Raw genomic sequence first — 16,257 nt, 5'->3', positions numbered from 1 at the left:
CCATCTCTTTGGGTCTTCTACATTGTCTTGATTTGTTGTTGGTCAGCACAGAACCAATCATCTCAGTCAATGAAGGCAGTCACCTGATGAGGCTGCTAATGAAATCCTCTGCAGAATCCCACTTGCTAATTACACACAACATAAAACTTAACGAAGTTGTACACAACCACCCAGCAGCCCGACTGGCTCCCTGGGAAGTAATCACGGGTAAAATATAGGCACAGAGGCTGCTTCAAGTGCCCAGTAGTACCAGGGCACAGGGATGTAATGGGCTCAGGGTCTCAGCTCCCTTGCCTGTGTAAAACTCAGTGTGTTCCAGAAAACTGTGAACCCACAGTTTGGGCAACCTCACAACCATGGATCCTTCATGGGCACTTGTCCATGTATTCACTCAACAAACCCTCCTGCAAACATCTTTCTCTGTGTGGTGTGCCCAAGATGGATGCAACTGAGGGTGAGGCTGCAGTGGGATGTAGGACCCACACTGATGGGACAGTGTCCCCAGGGAGCCACATCTCATCGGCTCCTGCCCGAGGACACCCAGGCCTCTGTGTCTCAGCCCAGAGGACGAGGGACAGAAGATTCACCTTTAGTGGATTCAGTCAGAAGGGAATACACACCCTGCTTTGTGCAAGTCCCTCAGCTGAGGCCAGGCTGCCCAGGAGCAAACCTTAGCCACTGTCAGAGGTCTAAGGCACATCTTATTTCTTTTTCTAGTCACGGGCATGTGGTGAGTACATCTAGGATGGGCACATTTGTCCAGGTCCCTTTAGCTGTCTTTTCTCCTCCTGTGACCACTGTGCAAGGCTGGCAGCAGAGGGACACTGAAAAAAGGAGATCCTTCTGCTTTCTGAGGTGACTGATGTCATGACATCCAGTGGATCCCCAAAGATTTCTGTGGCCTGAGTGTGACCTCTCTACTACTCCCACCAGGCATGGCACCCGTCACAGGATGGGACGGAGCTGTCTACACAGGAACCTCCTAGAAAGCTATCTTTGGTCCATAAAAGGAGACAGGAAGAGTTTGTCTCGCTGCTCCTCTGCAGGCACTGCCACACCTGACATGATATGATGCCTGGATTCTGGCAGCCACCTTGTGTTCCTGAGAGGGTCTTGCAAATGACAATCCAGTCACTGGGACAGTAGGCCGTACGTTGAGCATGTGACTTCTATTGGAAATGTTCTAGATCTTTCTGGATGTGTGTGTGTTACAGGAGGAGCCTAAGCAGAGTGGAGCCTGTGGGGAAGGTGGCACTCTGGTTAGGGAAGACAGGTCTGTGAGCAGAAAAAGCCAAGGGCAGGGAGATCATCAGGGGATAGTAGGTAAGGCTGCCTGGGCCAACAAGGGGGTCCCAGGGAGACGATTAGATGGATTATAGGGACATGGAAGCTGGATGTGAGGGTAGGGGAAGGGGACCTGCATGAGCTGGGCAGTACCCGGCCACTTCTGTGCTCACACTGCAGACACCAGCTGGCCTCCAGCAGCAGGAGCCTGGGGAACACCTATGAAAGCTGGCTGCTCCATGCCCAGGCCGAGCCAGGCTTCAGACGCCTCCAGGCAGAAGGGGGAATTGACATGAGACAACTTGGGACAGACGCATGGCTACCCTCCCTCCAGGTTGGCCAGGCTGGCACAGTTACCCATGCCCTCAGTACCCACTCCACCCAACACTCCCAAGACGAAAGGCAGAGAACAAAAAGGGGGCCTCAGGGTCCTGGGGGAGCTGCTGGGGGTGGGAAGGGAGGAGCCAGCTCAACAGTCATGGACTTAGGAGAGAGTGGGGAGGTCACAGTCAGAGGGCACAGAAGGAAGGAGGTGGCCGGGGTGACGCATGGGCAGGGTCTCTTCTCATCCTTGGGCATCTCCCAGGCTGGCTGGACCGGCTGTGGTGGGAGGGGAGCCGTGGAAGGCTTGGGTGCTCAGCAAGGCAGAAGCCATGCCCCTAAGGACACAGGAAATCCCAGCAATGACCACGCCCCTCTTAAGAAAAGACACGGAGCTTTATTAAACAACCAGGTAGAAAAGCTCCTCCTACATCCAGGGTGTCAGTGTGAGCTCAAGTAACAGGCAAGGCACAAGTCTTCCCCCTCCAGCTTCACCAGGAGCCACGGCCCAACCCAAGAACAGAAGCGAACTCGCACTGAACCCTGACCATGGTCTCTCTGAGAGCGTGGTGTGCAGACATGGTGGGCTTGAGTCATGGGACCCTGAGAGGTTCCCGAGGGCAATCCAACCTGGCTCAGATGAGCAGACTGCGCAGTCCAAGGGGCTCAGATCCTGGACAGGGCACTGGGGAGAGGAATTAACCTGCTGGGAGGGCAGGCCCCTGCTGTCCTCCCTGCTTAGCTGCCTAGGTCCCTGCGGGCTGGGGAGTGGCTCAGATCTGCGGATGCACAGAAATGAGGGAGGAACACTGGTTCTGAGAGCAGATGGGCACAGGGCGGGGTCGGGGAGGGCTTGAGGCAGAAAGAAGACCCCTACTGCCACACCAGGACATTGCCTATGGATGAGAAACTCTGGTGACGGAGGCCAGGCCAGGCACAGTGCAGGGCCCCCACTCAGGACACCAGACGTTTGTGAGACAAACATGGAAGATGGTCTTCTTGGCTGTAGCCCAAAGCCAGGGCAGCCCGTAGGACTTGACGGGTGCCCTGGGGCTAAGTGTGGAGGGACTTCATGGTGCAGAGTTCCTGAGGCTTCTTCCCATGCAGTGGGGGCAGTGGGGATACTCCAGGAGTCTGCCCTCCCTACCCTGCCCCAAGAGCCATAGCAGCCTAAAGAGAGAGGTTTTGTGAGGGAAAGCAATATAAAAAGCTCCTAAACTAACTAGAAAATCCTTTCCCTGAGAGCACAACAGAAGCGTCACCCAGAGGTGACATAAGATACAAACATGCGGCTTTTGATTAGCGCTTCACTGCCGCTAGGAAAGCAACACTAGGACTGCACGGCATCCAGAAATCCTGCTCCGCCATGCACAGTGCAGCTGGCCGGGGCGGGGGCGCGGCGTGGAAATCAATCATGTTCAGGCCCCTACATCTAAGCTCATCAGCACAACCTAACTACCAGCTCCACCAAGACATGGGCAGCTACGAAGCTGGCCTGGAGACCAGGACTAGGGTTTCCAGGGGCTCAACCTGTGGCAGTGGTGTCCCTGGCCTTGGGGCTGTCGGCGTGCAGCCCCTGGGCATTGGCTAGTGAGAGGCATAGGCTGGGCTCCAGAGCCCCGAGGGAGGGCTGGCTTTGCGACCAGGAGGCAGCGAGGTGACAGAGGTCATCGACGATGGTGTAGCAAGATCTAGGGAGGGAATTTCCAGAAAAGAAATGAGTGACAGGCAGGCACTTCTCAGACACATGGTGGGGTCCCAACCAAGGCGAGTGTGGGTGAACTACCAGCAGTCCACCCCAGCACTTGTTAGCACTGGCCCAAAGCTTAGTGGCCAGCAGAGGAAGGAAGATGCATTCACAGGGGGCTTCCCAAGCGTGCCCAACACATGAGAGACAATGGCTGGCCATGAGATAGACCGAGGGGATGACCCCTGAGCTTCCGGGTATGAGGTCTGGTTGTGGAGAACAAGCTGTCAGTTGTAAGACCCAGGAGGGAGGGAGGGTGGAGTCTGCACAAACAGACTCTAGCTGTCAGTGCTAAGTCCCTGGTGTGGCTCCACACAGGGCACAGCTGTCAGAGCCAGCAGAGAAGTGAGCCCAGGAACCTTCTACAGCATTCCCAGGCTCTGTTTCATGGGTGCAGGGAGGCGGGCGGGTGCCACAGAAGGGGCAGGTCTGGGATCCAGCTGGCCAGGAAAATATTCACATCAGTAAAATGGTGCCATGGACCCCTTGAGGACCCTGGCACAGAGGAGGGAGAGGGTGCATGCATGCGACCAGGGAAGGGGCTCAGTGACATCCAGGACTGCCCAATACAGTCATCTCAGCTGGGCACTGAGCAGTTTGAGGAACACAATTCCTGGAGAGAGGTGTCCCCTGGACTTGGGCAGGGTTACCAGGCCTGGGACCCCCCTGAGAAACAGCTGGGCTGCAGAGGGCAGCCCTGGGGACCAGGATTGCCTGGTCTCCCACTTCTGAGGCAGCTGGCCCTACTTGGTATGGAGCTCTCTTGCAGGGTCCCACAGTAGGCATCCAGTACCCAAGGGCAGTCTGCGTGGTGCTGCCTGCTGCCAGCCTGCCCACAACACAAAGCGTGGCATGGCTCTGCCCCTGGTGTCCCTCTGCCCAAGTCCAGGGACGTGCCCACTGGGGCTCAGGTGAGCAGCTGCTCTGCTTGGGGGCCTCTGCAGGGGGTGAGGGGCTACTTACAGTGAGGGCTGTGCTGTGGGCTGGTGCGGGGTGTGAGGGCTGATGACATGGCGAGTTCCCGGGGTGAGAAGACAGAGTGGTAGGCTGCAAGAGCACGCAGCTGTCAGTGCAGGGGGGCCAGGCACCCTGATTTAACTCCACCCTGAGACCTTGGTGCCCGCCTCACCTATGATCATGACAGCTGTCCCAGCCAGCAGAGCGAACAGTGTGAAGAACATGACTTGGTAGGAATCCAGAAAGTGTTGAAAGAGGCTGGCCCCATCTGCCATCAAAGGGAAAGATGTGTCCCCATAAGCCCAGGTCAGGGCAGGATCCCTGACTCATCAACTGGGCGCCCCAAGTCCCACATGCCTATGTGCATGCCTGTAAGTACCTGTCACTTTGAGGGACATTCTGCACTTCTTCCTGATCCCTCCAACACACCCAGGATGCTCCAGCTCAACCCCTCCCCACCAGAATTGTGCTAGCAGATGTCCCGCCTCCTGACTCACAAGGACCAGAGCCACGACGATCCAGCACATAAGCCACGGTGACTGGGATGGTGACAGCCTGGCTGGTGGCTGGGCTAGAGAAGGTCAAGGCAGTTGACAGAGGGCCCTGGCTGCCCGCCGTGGGGTCTGAGACGCCAACTGTGTATGTGATGAAGCTGGGCAGCCCGAAAGACTTCTCCTTGGCAAAGGCCAGCACAGCTGGGGACCCGGATTTCACCTGGAAGAGGGGTCAGGTTTGGAGGGACCATGTACCAGAGTTACGGACCCCAGTGGGGCTCGGGACTGACAGGCAGGACAGCAGCTGTGTCCAGCCCATCTGTGGATGCACCCTCATCAGCTGCACACACTGGGCTTCCCTCCTAGGACCTACAAGCACGGTGTGGGGGTCTGTCCAGGCGCATCTGCTCAGCAGGTGATGACCCGGGGGTCACATTTTAAGGACAATGTGCAGTCTGCACGTCAGAAGGCAATACTTACGGTCAGGGTATTTCTCAAGGAAAGGGTAACTTGGGATCACTGGACTCTAATCAAAGGTTATTCACCCAAAAATGTAAAGCAACGCCAGGCATCAGACACTGGTGTCCCTCTGTCATAGGCTCATCTCCAGCAGCTCTCTCCTGGCCCAGGAGAGCCCTGTCAGCAGCACTATACTGCTCTCTCTCTCTCGGGATGGTGAGCAAAACAAGGTAAGGTGCGGGCACAAAAGCCTTTATCCTTTCACACCAGCTCTCGCCCCAGCCTGGCCTGACACCAGCAGACGGCGTGGATGGGGCCTGGGGCAGGGGCAGGAGGGGGTGGCACTTGCTTCCAGTAGAGGTGAGGTCTTTGTTCCTCCCCCTTGTCACTGTGTGGTCACTGCCCAGCAGCAGACAGAGTGAGCACAAACTGCCCCACGTGCTGCCCTCATAGGCTGAACGACGCTCACCTCCAGGCTCTCCAGGACCTCCACAGCACCGAAGACCTTGACTTCAGAGCTAGTGTAGTGGTTGCTCAAGAAGATTTCAGCCTGGTCAGCATACAACCCCGGGCTGAAGGGTACCTCGGCCCCGACCTGCTCTGTGGAGGAGTGGCTGCCAGGGAGGGAGGCAGTGACCACCAAGGCTGTCTTCTTCAAGCTCAGGTGTCTCTGCTGCTTGTCCGTCAGCCTGTGCATGCTGACGGTGCACAGGTACTGGCCTGTGAAAATAAGAAGTCCCACCTTGTCCCCTTTACCGCCCATTCCACCCCCCTGTCTTGCTGACTGGGGAACTCCTATGCATCTCCAGAGGCCAAGTAAGATGTCACTTCCTCCAGGAGACCTGGGAATTCCTGTTCAGGATCCCAGACGAGCAACAATACCTTCCATGTACCCTCTGGCAGCTCCCTTCCACTCTCTCAGAATCTCCTAAACTCCAGATCCACCACTAGGAGGCACTTCTGAGGCAGGAAGCATAGCATGATAACTGGGCTGGTCTGGTCTGGCCAGAGTGATTATGAATTAATGGCAGATGGATACTGGGTCACAAGTCCAGCCACAGCTGACTCTAAGATAGCCGCAGTCCCAGATCCCACAGTGGTCCATGTGGCATGGACTGTCCCACTCAAGTTTCCCTAGAGCTCTGCAAACCTGGATGTGGGATGCCCGGCTGTAGTTCCTACCATGACCGCACCTGCAAGGCTCCCCTAGGTGAGTTAGCCACGGTGCTGGCCTTTAGCTCTGCTGTTTTGGCTTCTAGGCTAGGGAGCAGCCATGTTCAAACACACTGCACAGCAAAGAACCCCTCCAACTGCCTCTCTCGCCTGCACCATCTCCATTTCACAGAGGGCAAGGCAGAGGAGGGGCAGCAGCAGAGGACGCCAATCTGGGGTTCTCCAATCTGAATTCTGCACCTTCTCTGCTGGGTACGGTGGTGAGGAGGGGACAACTGGGACTCAGCCTGGTACACCAGCCTGGAGAGCCACACTAGCACAGAGCCACAAAACCCAAGGCCCTAGCTTTCATCCCCAGGCAGGGCTCCCAATGACCTCTGCCCTCTGGACAGATGCACAGCCAGCATGAAAGAAACGAACAGAAGACCCAAGGCCTGTCCGAATGCAAAGACTCTGTTGGGCTGCTTTGGCTTCCAGACCCTTGCAGCTTTACCCAGAGTAGTGTCAAAACCCGGCTCTGCAGTGAAAATGTCACGGGCTGGGAAATCGAAGACATCCTGCTTGAAGTGCAGCTGACAGCTGATGAGCGACTCGGGGTGCAAGGTCTCAATGACATCCAGCTGTGCAGGGGAGCAAGTACCTGGAGACAGAGAGTGGGGGAGAAGGGTGTGACGAGGTGCCCCGAGGCCCCAGGGAGGCTAGCTAGCTAGGAACACATCTGCACCCCACAGCACCTGCCCACAGCTGGGTGACAGTGCTGTCACTCAGAGAAGACAAGAATAAATGATATGGGGTGAGGAAAGGTCACTGAATCATGGATAATTTCTGCATTTGCTCTAGAGCTTGCATCCAGAGACATGGCTCATATGCCAGGCCCACTAATGTGAATCTTTCGCTCCTATCAGCAGGGGAAATGGGCAATTTATTTCCGGGTATTGGGATGGTCACCTCTGTCCTCTGACACCCTGAGCGCAGTCTGGACAGTAACAGGGCCCAGGTGGGAAAAGCATGTGACCCTGCTGTAATGAGTTTGTTCTGGTCGTCAGAATGAAACAGAGTTTCATTCCCCCTAGTAAGTGGTTCTGAAAAAGAACCAGCCCCATATTGATGTATTTATTTTTGCAGCTGCTGTTTGGGGTTGTGACAGGCAAGGAAGGAGGCTGAATGTTCTGTGCATGACTTGAGAGAGGTAATTATACAAGGCAAAACAGGCAGTTGGCCCTGCTTGGTTGTTGGCTTTTACCATTAATGGTGGCACACAGTACACAGTGGCCGGCAACTGAAATTCCACTTCCAACTCCAGAAGTTGCCTCTGGGCCCTCACAAGGTTCCTTCTACCAGCCTGGCTCAGGGAGGAACAGCCTATCTAAAACTGCAAGGAGCAGGTGGGTGTAGGTTCTATACTCCCCCCACGGTTAGTACGAGTGCGAATGACAAAACCAACCCAGGCCGGCAGAGACCACACACATGTGCTCACTGTACCTCTTAGGTTAGAGCTTCTGTCTCCCACGGTAATGGTCACTCTGGAGGCCGTGACCTCCTGGAAGTCAGTCTGGATGGGGTGCACACGATGGGCCACGATCTTTTGAGGGACCCCAATGACAATCTAGGTTGGAGGAGAAGGGGTATCATTAAGCATTTATTGTGTGTGCCATGCTGGGTGATTTTGTGACTTCATCTTGTAGCCTACGATACAGGCAGTATCCATTTCATAGGTGACAAAACTGAGGCACCAAACCCAAATGTCTCACTCTTCACCTTCAAAACAGCAACCACATTCCATAGGCAAGAGAATCAAGGCACAGAAGTGAAACAGCTTGCCCCAGGTCACACAGCCTCCCTGTGGTCAAGAAGGGACTAGAACCCAGACAGCCTGGCTCTAAAACCATACTCATAACCACTCAAGTAAGCCCATTATATCTCAGGATCTAATCAGAAAGCCAGACTCCTGTGCCCCCTAAGACTGAGTCCTCCCTGCAGGGCTCTGCTCTTGAACCCCACGTGCCATGGCCCAAGGCTCCTTCTCCAGGCCACTCTGGCTGTTTTTTGTTACTGGGGGCCTTGATCTGCATCAGATTTCCAGAGCCACCACAGTTCCCCACACAGCTACAGCACTCAATAAACAAACTGCTGGGTTATCCCAACTCATACTGCAGAGCTCAAGCTGCCTCTGGGGAAGGGGCCTATTTGGAACCCCAGTCTTGGCTGGAGACAGAGAGAAGGGAGACAGGTGTCGCTCACTTTCAGAAAGACTCAGAAAGTGATTTGTGGAGAAGTTTGGCTTTGCACAGGGAGCCCATCACTGGGTTGCTCCAGCTATGCCAGCAACTACAGCCAGGCTTAGCTGCTTGGCCTGAGGGCAGGGGAGCTGAATAGGCCACCTGACACTGTCACATAGAATTTTTTTTTTTAATTATTTATTATTTAACTTCAGTAATTACATTGTATTATGTCACATAGAATTTTAACCCGGGAGGCACAGGTCTGCAAGCAGAGGGAACCAGTCCCCATCCCAGAGCCAGGTTGCGGCTGTCCGGGTGTTCTATCCTTATGGAAAAGGGAGTCATAAGTTACAGGTTCAATCAACTCTGTCAAAATGCTATAAAAAAACCACAGTTGTGTTTGCCGTAAGTTTGTGCAGACACTGCCCCTTATTGTTGTTCCCTGAAGAACACAGCTAACAGCTCCCTCCCTCGCGGTTGCATCATTTCCGGTGATATACAGCATATGGCATATGGACAGCCAGGGCACACAGATCAAAGGTAAGTAACATCCTGAAGGTCTGCAATACCCACTCCCCCACCCCCAGGTCACCAAGGGCCACCGGGAGTACAGGAAGTAGAGCAGAAAGTCAAGGATCTCCCTAACAGTGCAGCCACTCCTGCCAGAAGCCCCACCTCCTTGTAGGTCCTCAGGTAGCCGGTAACCTCGTAGTAAACTGTCACAGTGCCCACATCCCGGGCCACAGCCACACCGGTCCTGGAGTCAACATCAAGGTTGCTGCTGGCTGAAGAGCTCCAGGTTCCTGAAAGACCTGGGAAAGGGGGCCAGGTGTCACCATCCCACCCACGTCGGGACACTCAGCCACAGACCATTTCGTCCACCTCCCACTGCCCAGGCTCGATGCCCGCTCTGCAGCTGGGCTCTGCTCACACTCCCACCACTGTGGCCACCTGCTGCTTCCCTACTGCACCTGCTCTCAGCCTGCCTGTGGTCGAGCACTGGCTCTCAACTCCCACCCCTTTCCCCTGTGTCCACACCTCCCTGTCTTTCTCCATTATCCTTCAGTGAAGTTCTACCAACCTCTGACCACAGGCCCAACCCCCTGCAGGCCCACCCGCCTCCACCCATCCCCCACCCTCTGCATGTCAGTAATCCATTTTTAGCAAGCAGAAAACGTTTCAAGCTTGGAGCTGTCGCTAGACCACATTTCCAAGTTCAAAGTCAATCTCATTATACCAAAAATACCATAAAAGAACTTAACAATAACCACCTTCTATTTATGGCAGATTACATTCATTTCTCTGTAAAGGTAGTGTTTAATTTTCTTTTAAAATGAATTTAATGAGTTTTTTTAAAAGAAAGGAACTAATTTTTTAAAACTCTAACAAAATAATTGTACATGGAGTAGACAGTCAGGTGGTTTGCCAGCAGCTGACGTTCGGGGAGCAATGGATGGCTTGGTATCTAGCTCCGGCTTAAGTTTCCCGCAGTGATGTTGTCCTTTATGGTGGCTCTGGCCACTGAACTCATTAAAATAATCAATTTGGTTCTCAAATCACATTAGCCACACACTGGAGGCCACTGCTTGACCATGGTGACAATGCAGGGCAGCTCCATAGAGTGGGCATTTTCTGAGCTGGTGCTGAAGTACAGCAGAGGAGATGAGAGCTGCTCTGTAGGCAGTCATGGGGTCATGGCATGGGAACCACATAGTCCAAGTGATCTCTGTGGCCACATCTCAACCTGGTCTCTGCAGGGCAAAGCAGCCAATAACAAGACACTGAGGAGTGGTGTGCCTGGGCCTTAGTAAGAGCTGCAAATGCCAGGCAGAAGGAGCCTCAGATTAGGGTGGGGGTGATGCAACCTTGCTGGCAAGGGGCAGTCCCCAGGCACTTGTCCCCATCCTCCCAGCCGAGTTCCCATACCCTACCTCAGGTCCCACTTACCTTCGAGGCTGGTGAGAATGGTGGAGAGGCAGAGGACATCCCCAACCACCACGCCTCCAGGCAGCTCGGGAGAGATGGCTTGCAGAACAGGCAGTGGCACGAAGTCAGAGAGGCCGGGCTGCTCAGAGTCCCACACACTGAGCAGCGTCAGGCCCACACTGACCGTGCGGATGACGCAGGTGTTGTTGGCGGCCCCCTTTCCAATTTGCACAAAGTCATCCCTGGCACAGGAGACAAACCAGGGCCCTCAGTCTCAGGGCAGCAGATACACAGCCAGAGTCCTCTGTGGGGCCGCGCTTCAGACTCCAGGCTCAGACACAGCCCACTTGGACTCCTACCTATGTGCAGGAGGCCAAGGGCAGGAGGGCCAGCTCCATTTCCTCCAGGGTGACCCTGTCCTAGGAGACTAAGGCTTATGCTGGGCAGACATTGTAGTAGTGGAGCCCTGTGGGCTACCAAAGGTCACCGTGCCACGTACCACATGTGACAGGTGTGATGCAAAGGCTCAGGAAGCTTACCTGCCTTAACTATGACCACAGACTCCTCTAAGGGCACAGCCTGGGCTAGAATGAGGCCTGATGCTAGTTTCCACCATGTGATATCCCTCACATCCTGCCCTTGGCCATGTGCAGCAGCAGAACATATCCGTGGCAGGGCCCTGCGAAGCCCAGGCTGGAACAGTCTGCAACACCTGCTCACCATAAGGTATTCAAGAGCAGTCCCTATAGCCTATGTTATGCTCAACTCCTCCCTCTGGGGCTGTCACTTGGGGGTCCTCCTTGGAGTTGGGGTGTATTGTGCCCTAGGAATGGGCCCTCTCTATGGGCTGTATGAAATGTGCATTTCTAAGACCCCTGCCCAGGGGATATCATCACTCCAGCAGCTCCGGTTGCTGCTCCCTGGACTCAGACGTTGGCAGGCCAGGCTGAGGACATGGATCTCTTCACCACTTTCTCTTCACAGCAGACCTGAGGCTGTCCTTGGTTCACCCAAGAGCCAGCCTGCAAGAGCTGCCCTCAGAGCTGGGATGCGATCAGGTATGCAAACCTCACATCTTGCTGTGCGGCCTTTGGCACATGGCTTGCCCTCTCTGGCCCTGTACAGTTGGGTGGCAATGAGAAGCCAGTGTGTTTTAACACGTGTGGAGTTGTACCCCCTCCAGGTTGAAGCCTGAGCAAAGCAGAGGCTCTACTCAGCCCACTTTTACAGCTTTCAGAAGTGCTTGAAGGTTGAAATCCATTGATGACAGGGCAGGATCCACAGACACGAATATCCCTCCCTAACTCCCCCACAGTCCACCCATCACGGGTGTATGAAAATCTTGTGAGTAACCCAGGCCTCCATGCTACTGCCCTATGAGGCATACTGTCCCCATTCAACGCACCCTTAACCCTGGTGCTTCTCCATGTGGCCCCATGGGGCATGGCACATCCCTCTCCTGGAAACGACACAGAACCAACAACCTTAAGCCATGGCATTTGCCTCTGTGTCAAGACGTGGCACCTGCGCCAGGTCTTGTCACTGAAACAGGAGCAGCACCCACAGCCTACCTGTTGGTGGCAAAGTTGAGGATGGAATTATGAGCGTGGAAGACGTCACCAGTGTTGTCATGAAAGTGGACAGTGAAGGTCACAGTCATTCCCAAAGGCAGGGCTGCTAGGGCCTCCTTGTTCTGGGTGTGCAGAGCAGGGCTCATGGAAATGCGCAGGTAAGACACAGGAGACACCTGGGGAACCAAGGGCAGATAAGGTGACAACTTGAGCTGGGGAAAGAGCTTTCCACAAACCTGCCTCCTGGAGAGAAGATATCTGTTCCAAAAGTTCCAGGAGGGACACTTCCTGAGATGTCCTGACACAGGGACAAGGGCCCCACCTCCCACACAGAGGGCCAATATCACTCAAAGTTGACAACTTTGGAAAAATGAGATGGTTTTTCCCATTGAAGTAGTACCACCCCCCCTCGGGCTACAAATGCTTTGGTTCTGCCTGGTCCTGGCTCCCCAGATGCCTGCACTGCCTGGGGTTGGAGCCAGCAGCTCGACCTTAGACGCCCATGTAAGTGGCAGGAACCCATCACCTGTGCCATCCCCCTGCCTCCCAGGGTCCATATGAACAGGAAGCTAGAGGCAGAAGCCAAAGGCAGGTATGGAACCCAGGCACTCTGTTCTGAGTTTGGCCCTTCCCTAACCCACTGCCTGATTCTTAAATAAATTCCCAACTCTAGTTTCACAGTTAGAGGTGAATATGGTCACACTGGCACCTGACAAGGGACCCACTGGATCCCACCTTTACAGCAATAACGACGGTCTGGTTGGTCCCAAAAGGCTCCTGGGCAACCACCTCCAGTGTGGACGTCCCAATGGCAGAGCCCGCTGCCAGGAAGCCCTTCTGGTCCACACGCACCACGGAAGCCTTCTCAGGGTCATCGAGAAGTCGGTAGCTCAGAAAGGCTGCGCCATCCCTTTGGGAGACACACATGTGTATTGACCATTGACAGCAGAAGAGGTGGGCACAGGCCCAAAGACAAGAAAAATGCCCCATCTAGGGGGTGCAGTGCATTGGAGTCCCCCGCTGCCAGCGCCTGCCGCCTTGGCTGTCACTGGCAAACCTGAGTCAGGATGGTGCGGCAGGCAGCTTGCAGTTCCTCCCTCTTCTCGGAGCAGCAAGCAGGGAGAGAGTCAGCAAGGCCTGTGCCTCCTCCATCAGCACCCACGGCTACTGATTCTGCCAGAAGGGTTCTGCAGGCCAACCCTTGTTATTTTGCAGAAATCAGGCAGCTGGGCCTGAGTGGGCTGGGACCTCGTGCCAGCCCTAACAGCCCCTGTTGGCAGCCATGTGCCCTTAATGTCCCCTCAGCTTTGACTTTCTCAATTGTGAACAGGACATACACCCCTGTCCCTTCTGATGTCCCAAGGGCTCCTAACAGGAAGAAAATGGGCTGCAGCTAGGAGAGGCTTGTGTAAACCACTGGTTTTGCCCTTGGGCAAACTACACTCTGACAGTCACAAATACAAAAGAAATGGAAGGTAACAGCCTCTGGATCCCAGGCTGGCTGCCTCTCACCTCTGCCTCAGCCCGGCAGCCTCCTACAGAAGACCCCAAGCAGGGCAAAGCCTCTGCCCTCGTGGCCATCTCCTTCCTCACGACCCGCGGAAACCCTGTTCCTACTGTGCCAAGCTCTACTTTGGACACTGGCTCTAACACTGCCCATGGCTGTCACACAGCCTTTCTTGGGCTCTTGTCCTCCAAGGCACTGTGCGTCTCAGTGTCCCCAGAGCTGGCATTTTGTTCCTTCTGACTGAACAAACCCCTGCATGGATGACTGTGTAGTCTATAATGGCTGTGTGGCTCACACAGTGTCCCATTTTGTAACTGTCACTCAAATGCGACTCACAGTGGGAAAGACGCCTGCCCTCTGGGAATCAGAAGTTTGAGCTAACCTTCGCCCCTGCTTTAAAGCAGTACTGCACAGAAGTTCCTGGGTGCTACACCCCTGCCTAGGCATCCCCTCAGAGCTCCAATTCTGCTTTGGTGGGGCTGGGCCATTTCCAAGGTTTGCATTTTGCTGTGGCCCCCAAAGCCACTATAGTTGCAGCCTCAGAGGCTGCTCTTTAAGTGGCAAGTCTTAGATACCTGATGTGGGGGTTCAGGGATTTGAAAAATTAAGCATTCTGTGTTGGCATACTGTCCCCGTTTTAAAGGACAGATTTCAGCAGCTACCAGGCAGGATGAGGTTTCTGGGTGGCAAGCAGAGGAAATGGGGAAGGCAGCAAGGGAAGCCAGCAGGCAGGCCAAGCAGGGACACAGAGGATTCATCTGGGCACAAAGCAAGGAAGGATCCACTGAGAGCACCCACAGCTCCTGACGACTGACAAACGAGTCGCGGGAAAACAAGGGGTGAATCACGCACCTGTTTGTCTGCAGCTTTAGAAGGGAATTGGGTGACATCAGTATTTGCTCTGCTTCTATTGCAGGGCTCAGCAGTCGCAGCTTTTCAAACACCTGGAGAAGGCAGACAGCGTCATTTCCTGTGGCTCTGGTGAGACATGCCTGGCACAGGGATCTGCTTATCTCCTAGCGGCAGGAGCCAAGGGGAGAGCAGAGATGAGGAAATCGGTGAGCAGCACCTGCCAGGTAGCTAGGGGTGAGTTGGGGAGGGCTGACCTGTAAGAGAGGCCCCAGCGAGAAGAGAAAACAGCAGGCAGGTGCAGTTTGTATTCCCTGATGGCAAAAGCCACACAGAGCCAGGAAACAGGGAACCCTGCCAGGGTGCACGCATGCGGGGCTCAGGGTCCTGCTTGGCTGTAGCTCTGCCTGAACTGAGCCTCTATGTCTCCCTGAGGTACATGCCCCTTGCTGCTGCCATCTCAGAACCTCCTCTCAGGGGGCTGATGTGGTGGTATAGTGGGTAGAACAACCATCTGACACAGCAGCAACCTACATGGGCACCAATCCAAGTCCCAGCTGCTCCACTCCTGATCCAGCTCCCTAATAATGGTCTGGGAAAGCGGTAGAAGATGGTGCTGGTCCTTAGGTCCCTGTATTCACATGGGAGACCTGGAAGAAGCTCCTGGCTGCTGACTTGCAGCTGGCCCAGTTATAGCTATAGCCATTGTGGTCTTATGGGGAGTGAATCAGCAGATGGAGGAGCTCTTTGTCTCTGTCTCTGACTCTCTGTAACCTAACCACCTGCTCCAATGAGCCATATTAGGTTATGCAGACTCCAGGCCCCACTGACCCTGGAATGTCACTGGGCCCCACAGCACCAGGCCCAACTCGCCACAGGAGATAGACTTCTTGGGGGTGGGAGATAGACTTCTTGGGGGCAGGACAGTCCTGCCTGACACCAGTGTCCCCCTTTCTGATCCCTGGTCCAGTTGAAGTGTGGCACTAGCGGAAAAAGGAGCCAGTCCCTCCCACACACAGCTCTGCCCCTTGTCTCTTACCTGGATCTGGATCTCATCAGAGAGTTCTTGGGCGAAGCCATGTAGCTGTCCAGCGGTGGGGTCCATGGCCTTGGCCACCACCCTTAGCCCTGTGCGGCCTTTCACCCGCCCGAGCACATTCATGGCAAAGTTGTACTGTGAGGGGAGCCGGATGGAGGCCTGGCAAAGACATGATCTATGGTTCCAGGGAAAAGCCTGGGGTACAGTGTCCTTAAGGCAGAGCTGAACGAGTGGGCCTGGACTCTTGGGTCCCACCTGAGAGTATCTTGCCCATCCTCAAAGGCAGCTGCCTTCCTGCCTAGCCCCAGGGTTGTGCTTCCTCTTGGTATGGAAGTGCCTGGGAAAGGCTGTCAGCTTTATGAGTGGCACCTCAACCTTGAGGTTCTCTGAGTGATGACCCACCCAGCTGGCTTTGACCTTGTAGCCTGGCCCACAGAGCCTGTCCTATTCATAGGCCATTGCTCAGAGATCATGGGAGCCCTGCAGAAGCCCAGGTACAAGGGGTAGGGAGCCAGCCCCAGCAGGCAAGGGAGCAGAAAGCATTCATGTCACACTAGAAGGTGACTTTGGGGGGGCCTTTAGAAAAACCCTAGACTGCTTAGTTCTCAGCCCAGGCCCCTAGACCAAGCACAGACAAGGCAGAAAATAATCTTTCAAGCCACCCCTTTAGGTGGGCATTTGGGAGAGTGTTGACCCATGGCAGGAAGT

The 16,257-nt window shown here is 54.9% G+C and overlaps 1 protein-coding gene across 1 annotated transcript in view; it reads right to left on the bottom strand.

Moving 5' to 3' along the window:
• Positions 1–1,982: 1,982 nt before the first annotated feature.
• Positions 1,983–16,257, bottom strand: part of NUP210 (nucleoporin 210) — a 66,249-nt gene continuing 51,974 nt past the window's right edge. The window contains exons 28-40 of the mRNA XM_004581365.4: positions 15,550–15,708; positions 14,514–14,605; positions 12,890–13,064; positions 12,155–12,330; positions 10,605–10,825; positions 9,333–9,469; positions 7,918–8,041; positions 6,929–7,075; positions 5,732–5,982; positions 4,807–5,023; positions 4,482–4,577; positions 4,316–4,399; positions 1,983–3,296 (exon numbers count right to left, since the gene is read on the bottom strand). Of these exons, the coding sequence (XP_004581422.2) occupies positions 3,193–3,296; positions 4,316–4,399; positions 4,482–4,577; positions 4,807–5,023; positions 5,732–5,982; positions 6,929–7,075; positions 7,918–8,041; positions 9,333–9,469; positions 10,605–10,825; positions 12,155–12,330; positions 12,890–13,064; positions 14,514–14,605; positions 15,550–15,708 (1,983 nt within the window). The 3' untranslated portion in view covers positions 1,983–3,192. The remainder of the gene's footprint in view (positions 3,297–4,315; positions 4,400–4,481; positions 4,578–4,806; positions 5,024–5,731; positions 5,983–6,928; positions 7,076–7,917; positions 8,042–9,332; positions 9,470–10,604; positions 10,826–12,154; positions 12,331–12,889; positions 13,065–14,513; positions 14,606–15,549; positions 15,709–16,257) is intronic.

This window comes from Ochotona princeps, chromosome 21 (genome assembly GCF_030435755.1).
Source record: "Ochotona princeps isolate mOchPri1 chromosome 21, mOchPri1.hap1, whole genome shotgun sequence".
Taxonomy (NCBI): Eukaryota; Metazoa; Chordata; class Mammalia; order Lagomorpha; family Ochotonidae; genus Ochotona; species Ochotona princeps.
Note: the sequence above shows the minus strand (reverse complement) of the source record. Positions and strands in the feature narration are given on the sequence as shown.